The following is a 7,184-nucleotide window of genomic DNA, read 5'->3' as shown; positions in this document are numbered from 1 at the left end:
CACACGCACACACACACAGACACGCACGCACACACACACACATACACACACACACTGCACTGAAGTAGCTGTACTTAACACACACATACACACGCACAAACACACACATGCACACACGCACGCACTAAAAACTGCATTTTCATCCCTGACCAGTAGATGGCATTGTGTTTTCACGTCTCTGTTTGTTCATCTGTCTGTCTCTTCGCTCTCTGTCTCTCTCTCTCACACACACAAACTCATGCACACACACAAACTCACACTCACGCACGCACACAAGCACACACACACACACATACTCAAACAAGCATACACATGCTCACACACACTCGCGCACGCGCACGCACACGCACACGCTCACATACACACGCACATACATTCTTTTTTCCATTGCCTTTTTTCTTCCTCCTCCGCGGCTGTCTTTCTCAGTGAGTCTGTTTGACTCAGTTTTGGTGGTAAGATGACCGAATGAAGCGAAAGACGGATCAGTCTCTCTCTCTCATCCAGATGTAACAGACGGATCTGTCTCTCTCTCATCCAGATGTGATAGACAAAATCAGACATGCCTTTTCATGTGCAGTGCCAGATGATCTGAACGAGAGAAACACCTGCCAGAAAGAAAGAGAGAGAGAGAGAGAGTGAGAGAGAGAAAAGGAAGATTTTAGGGTAGGTGATTAGAAGGTTAACTCCCAGCACAGATACTCCCAGCATGGACAAATGCACATGCACACACACGCACATGCATGTACTGTACACTCACACACACACACACACACACACACACACACACACAAATGCCTGCATGTTATTACACACATATCCTTACCTGTCACAGTGAGCGCATTTGAAAGGTTTTGCGCCTGTGTGTTTCCTAAAGTGTCTTGTTAACTCATCACTCCGAGCAAAGCGCCACTCACAGCCTTCCCACGAGCACCTGTATGGCTTCTCACCTGAAAGGGTTAACATTTCACGTCAGCTTTACCAAACGCACGCACACAAACACGCACATACACACACACACACTCACACACACACACACACACACACACACACTTAACAAGACACAGTGCCCTGTTAAACACTCCTAAAACAAACATACAATCACCAAATCTCCGAAGACTGATGTCACAGTTATGCCAACTATGGTAGTAATGAGCTGACATCACACACAGGTACAGCTCAGCATACTTTACCTGCGCGTGTGTGTGTGTGTGTTTGTGTCTGTCCACACTCTCTCAGATAATAATGAGAACAGTGACACAGTCTCTCTCTCACACACACCTGCACACAAACAGTCTGTCCCTTGCTTTTACATAGAATGACTCACACTCTCTCTCTCTCTCTCTCTCTCTCTTTCCCTGTCTCTCTCTCTCTCCCTGTCTCTCTCTCTCTCCCTGTCTCTCTCTCTCTGGTGCCGTCTGACTCACCCGTGTGTGTACGCTGGTGTGCTTTGAGATGGGAGCTCTTGGTGTAGACTTTCCTGCAGCCGTCATAGTGGCACCTGTGGATTCTCCTGCGTCGGTCGGGAGAGCCGTCACTGCCGGGCTGTCTCTCTGCGTCTCCGCTTAACGCTTTACCGGGAGATCCGAACACGCTCTCCACGCGGCTCCACGCCGGTGCTGCCGCCGTTTCCATGGCAACCTCTGGAGAGGAGGGAGGCGTGACAATGTCGGCAGGTGGCAGGTGCTCCAGCGGGGTGAGAACGTGGTCTAAGGACTGACTGCCAAGTTTGGGTTGGGGAGAGAGGTCTTCAGAACCGTCAGAGGCTTCGCTGGCGGAGTCGGACACACATCCTTGCCGCTCCAGAGCAGAGGGTGGTAAAGGGTGGTTGTTCCTCCCATGCAGAGAGCCACGAGGCTGGGTGACGTTTGAATCGGCCTCCCTGCCACAACATAACAGCAGTTTGCTCCATAAATCCTCCTGTGTGTCAAACTTCAAATCCCTATAAGGTTCATTCTGAAGATAACGCTCCAACTCCAAACACGTCTGAGAGAGAGGGAGAGAGAGAGAGAGAGAAAGACGGACGGACGGACAGAAGGACAGACAGACAGATCTTTCATTAATACCTTGATATACAGAACTGAAGTCCAGCGTGCTGAAGGCGAAAACCAAGACCCACAAAACAAGAAATGCTGCGCTGGTGCTTTGGAAGCCCAAGCATGCGAAGCGTTAAAATGTTCGTGCCATTCTCTTGGTTTTGCGTGCGACTTGAACATCTTTTATCAGTAATTCAAGATGATGTTCGTTAAGTGATTGATTTGGTGCGCTCGGCGCAAGTTGCATCGGCGTTGCCACTATAGTTTGTTGCGCAAGAGATAGCGGCGAATCAGGAGAGTCGCCTTCGCTGTTCAGGAAGCGCGAGATACTTCCCCTCGTTCTGGCAATCTGCCACAGAACTAGCGGAGATTTAGCTCCGCTACGGAGCTGTCACTGGAGAACTAAAATGCCATAAGCCCCATGACGAATCTGGGAGAAGTCTAGTTCCCAGATTTAGCAGGTTTAGAGGTTAGAGAGAAAAACTTTCTCCTTAACGTGGGGAGTCAAGAACCAATGTTTAAGTTGCATAATGTTTCATTCAACTCATACTGGCTGCTTTGCAGTTTTGAGCGTGTGATACGTGCAGCGGACCAGAGATATAGTGATCACATAGTTCAGTCACTCTGCATGACCTCACGCGCGACGATCGCCAAAGAGCGTAATTTGTCACGCTTACAGATGAAAGAAATTCAAAGAAAAGTTCCGTTTTTACTCTTTCATCTAGTATGGACACTAAAGCACAGACGCAAGGCGAGCCCAATGGTCCTGACGCGTTTGCCAACATCAATTTGCATTTTTTTTCTCGCTGCAAAAAGAGAAGTAGCAACTATTGATCTACCAGCGCAAATTAATTCCAACATTGCAGAGACAGTATTTTCCTCACAAAACGGATTTAACCAATCAAGTGCGCGATGTTGTGATTTATTTTGAATGAATCAGTGTATATACGGGTTTATCTTATTCGTATTGATTATTTCAATCGAATCAGTGAAAAAGGAGTTACCTGCTGCCAGTTTTCTTCCAATGAAGGCAATGCAGAAAAATATCCCGTATCGTGTACAATCTGGAGTTCTTGAAAAATCCCGCACATCGGAATAACATCCATTTTACTCCAACACCGAAGTTCGGGACCTTTTTCCAGAGTAAATCCTTAACTCGTCCACATATGAGATGGCAGAGGGTTCGCTAAAGATCTACACACAGCAGCGTGCCTCAAGACAGTGCGAAGCCCGACAGAGAAGCAAAGGTACCTCTGCGTTCAAACAGACAACTCGATTCAAGTCACTCAAAACACCAAAACTTCAATATTCAAAATGTTTCATCCAACACTCTCTCATATGATCAAATGACATTTTTCTACAACTGGCCAATCACACATTCACTACTGGCCGCCGGCCCACAGTGTCTTTTTTGACCAATGGCGTGTCGCTGTGGTTTTGCTCCTATTGGACAAGATTTGTACTATTTTGGTCGAAGTATATAAGTGAGTGTGTTCTAGCGTTTGCGGAAGTTGTTCAGTGTTTGTGTGGTGCCACTGTCTTGTGTGTGCTTGTGTGTATTTTGAAACAGATGGTATCGCGTATGGATGAGTCATAAATTTATCTGTCGATACATTTCTTATAATCCTTGTTTTGATTGTTTTTTTCCAGTCGTTTGTGGAACTTCAAACATACCAAAATGGTTTGTTTTGAGTGGAACAGCCGTGTAGCAAACGAATAATCGTTTGAATAGTGGTTTTCAGAGTCTGATTTCTCTTTTTGTCTCTATTTGAATAGTTACGTCGGCAGTTTGTAGCAGTATACAATTTTATGTTGCAGCTCTGACCTGGATGGACTTGTTGGGTAGTGAACGACCACTCATTTTTACAAAGCGAATGTTGCTGCAGCCTCATGCAGCTACGACATGTATTCTAATGTGGAGATGACACACACGGCATGGTGACCCGCTAAATTACTTGTCGTCTATATCAGGGGCTCTCAAGCTTTTGGGGTCAGGGACCCCTTACAGAGGAGAACATTTTCCAAGGACCCCCTCATAATCGTAACACAGATGAACACAGACCTGTTTCATAGTGATAAACAGAAACACATTTCAGTTTGAATCATGTTAATACCACTAACATACTTTTAAACAGAGCGTCGTTTTATTCATGGACTCAGCTTGACAGCACTTAAACTTTTCAAGTGATTGATCTGAAAAGCTTTCAGAAAATGAACAGTAGCAAGACTGCCATAGTCCGAATAAAACCAGACATTTAAAATGACCCGTCTAAAGCTGACTTTCAGTAAGTGCTTCAACTTTAAACTAATGAACTTATTGCTCCTTATTCAAATCACTGGAAGAAAGCTCCGAACAAATCATAACAGTGTTACAGAACAATAAGCCAATAATCTAGCAAACAAGTTTAGCAGTACGAACGGTTCGTTGCGCTCCGAGTCAAGTGATTCATGACAAATTGACGTGGTGTGTCACGATCATCTCAGAGTTTCTATTGGCCCAAAGTTAACGTGGGTGGGCGTAATGGACACAATATGCTTGTTTTATTGTCTCCATCTGTAAATATGCATTTTGTAAAGATACGACAAAATTTGATAATTTATAGCAATTTATTTCGCGGATCCCCAGGGGTCATGGGACACCACTTTGAGAACCACTGGTCTATAGCACCTGGTAAATAAAAAGCCAGTAGATCTAATGTTCAAACCTTACTGATCGTCCGCAGACCAATTTATATTTTGTAGGAGCGTTAATAGATGTTCGCTTCTCTGAGTTAGGAACAATTTATTGTTTGGTCAGTAAATATATAGTTAATACATAGATAATTAAGTTAATATTACATAACTGTGTCATAAGAGGCAAAGTCATAAACTGTTTTAACGCAACAGAACTTCCCTGCGATTTACTAAGAATTTAAAAACTGCTCTTAATTTACCTTAACTGAGTTGAACTGGCTAGCGTAGAGTTTGGTCTCCTCCTGATAACAGGTAATTAAGCCACCTTGGCTATCAGCAGCTGAGTAACTCATCAGTATTTGTGTGTGCACTGGTCAAACACACACTGCCCGAGTAGCATTGTGTCTGTGAATGGAAAATGAACACAGAGAGAAACGTCATTGTTTTTAATCACGGTGATGATTATTATGACGATGAAGGAAATGAACCAAGGCAAATGAAGTCTGCTGAATATTTCTGTCGGATCCACTGGGATCCTGCACAGTACTGGGTTAACTCTCTCTCTCTCTCACTCCCAGAAACCTCACCTTTCTGTCAGCTTCACGGCTTCAATCTCAGCCTCTAGCGCTACGGCACGTTCATACCAAATCCCACTGACTCTGTCATATACAACACAACAGACTGTAACAGCCTTTCACAATATAGAGGGCATTTCCACTAGCAAGGGAAAAAAAAAGAGTGGAGAGAGATAACAGAGGGAGGGAGAGAGGTCGTAGAGACAGCAGACAGAGGCTGATTCTATGCTTGGTAAGAATGGAGAGTGAGATAACAGAGGGAGGGAGAGAGGTCGTGGAGACAGCAGACAGAGGCTGATTCTATGCTTGGTAAGAATGGAGAGTGAGATAACAGAGGGAGGTAGAGAGGTCGTGGAGACAGCAGACAGAGGCTGATTCTATGCTTGGTAAGAATGGAGAGTGAGATAACAGAGGGAGGGAGAGAGGTCGTGGAGACAGCAGACAGAGGCTGATTCTGTGCTTGGTAAGAATGGAGAGCAAAGGTTAAAGAGGAGAGGTCACAGACAGACTGAGCAGTGGACAGTTAAGGACAGTGGTGCTAAACAGCATCTCCGCAACAGACCGCACACTGTCTCAGTCCTCACGTCTCCTCAGCCTGAGCCATATGTGCATTCTGAAAGTCTGTGTGTTTGTGTGTGTGTCCGTGAGTGCTCGTGTGTTTGTGTGTGTGTCCGTGAGTGCTCGTGTGTTTGTGTGTGTGTCCGTGAGTGCTCGTGTGTTTGTGTGTGTGTCCGTGATCGCTCGCTCTCCGTGCGGCCTTTCTCAGCGTTCTGCTGTTGTATGAGTCTGTGAGTCGCCAGGCACCTGAGAGGTGGTCAGAGAGAACGACTCGCCTAATGGAAGCTCTTACCATTATGGTCAGACTGCCATCAATGGTCTTTTTTTTCTTCACTCTGAAACCAGATTTTTAATTCCCTTTTCTCTGAAAGTTCCCTCTCTCCCCGAATGTAGAGTGGCCTCCTACACTCACTCCTCCCTCCTGAGAGAATGTCAGCACAGCCTTTATGGCTGTGACTCCGCCCACGCTTCATGCTCACCCCGTCATCTGCACGCCATCACCAGGTAACACACCTGATGCCGAGCAGAGCACCAGTCACTGTTAAGACCCATTCAAAAAACACGACCACCTGAAAAACTGAAAATGAAGCGACTCACTTTTCTTCTGAGGAAGAACTGGGTCTAATAACAGTCTGCTTCATCAAATCTTTTCAAGATTCGACACCTCTGCTTTTAGTGAAATTATCAATTTCCAGGTGTTTTTTTTTATTGTTGTTGTTTTAGATCTTTCCCCCTTTTTTGGGGGGGGGGGGGGGGGTATTAAAGGCAACCTATAATCATACGGCCACATCCCTGACAATGACTGTGTCCAGTCACTGTGCAGGAGAAAACCTCTGTCTGCACCAGCCTACAGGTACACGCCCAAACGCATGTTTTATTTTCACAGTGTTTCATTAACACTGCTCTTGCAGGTTTGGATTTTGGTGTTTATAAAATCCACACCCAGCGAAGTAAAAGCCTTTATGAGAAAACGAGACCACGCCTTATGGAACTTTGCCATCTCGGGAGTACCGTCGGCCCTCCGAATAATCAAACCCGCGAAAGTTAAACCCGCGAAAGTTAAACCCGCGAAAGTTAAACCCGTGAAAGTTAAACCCGTGAAAGTTAAATCCGCGAAAGTTAAACCCGCGAAAGTGGAGGTTCAGCTGTAACAGTGGGTATGTGGGTGTTCACTGAACGTAAGATCACTCTGATGATGAAACTCTGTCTGCCCTGTGCAGGGCTCAACAGGGGGGAAGAATGAAAGAATGTGTCACTGCTGTAAACCATGTATGCAATGATAATAATAAAAAAATAACAATATTTCCATATCTCCAAAGGTCTCAGAGATGAATCAGTATATTTT

The 7,184-nt window shown here is 45.3% G+C and overlaps 1 protein-coding gene across 1 annotated transcript; it reads right to left on the bottom strand.

Moving 5' to 3' along the window:
- Window positions 1-379: 379 nt before the first annotated feature.
- LOC115811906 (Krueppel-like factor 6) lies at window positions 380-3,309 on the bottom strand. Its single transcript, XM_030774317.1, has 4 exons — window positions 3,038-3,309; window positions 1,425-1,983; window positions 824-947; window positions 380-605 (listed from the first exon to the last, which is right to left on the bottom strand). The coding sequence occupies exons 1-4, from the start codon at window positions 3,137-3,139 to the stop codon at window positions 554-556; spliced, it is 837 nt and encodes a 278-aa protein (XP_030630177.1). The 5' UTR covers window positions 3,140-3,309; the 3' UTR covers window positions 380-553.
- Window positions 3,310-7,184: the final 3,875 nt, after the last annotated feature.

The sequence above is a fragment of the Chanos chanos genome, chromosome 5 (assembly GCF_902362185.1).
Source record: "Chanos chanos chromosome 5, fChaCha1.1, whole genome shotgun sequence".
NCBI classification, from domain to species: domain Eukaryota; kingdom Metazoa; phylum Chordata; class Actinopteri; order Gonorynchiformes; family Chanidae; genus Chanos; species Chanos chanos.
The sequence above is the reverse complement of the archived record's forward strand: the minus strand, read 5'-3'. Positions and strand labels throughout refer to the sequence as shown.

Excerpts from the sequence above, each read along its gene's own strand:
- LOC115811906 (XM_030774317.1), bottom strand. The coding sequence starts at position 3,139 with ATGGATGTTATTCCGATGTGCGGGATTTTTCAAGAACTCCAGATTGTA. Across the intron at positions 1,984-3,037 it reads TGGAAGAAAACTGGCAGCAG|ACGTGTTTGGAGTTGGAGCG; the intron begins GTAACTCCTTTT and ends CCTCTCTCTCAG. Across the intron at positions 948-1,424 it reads ACACCAGCGTACACACACGG|GTGAGAAGCCATACAGGTGC; the intron begins GTGAGTCAGACG and ends TAACCCTTTCAG.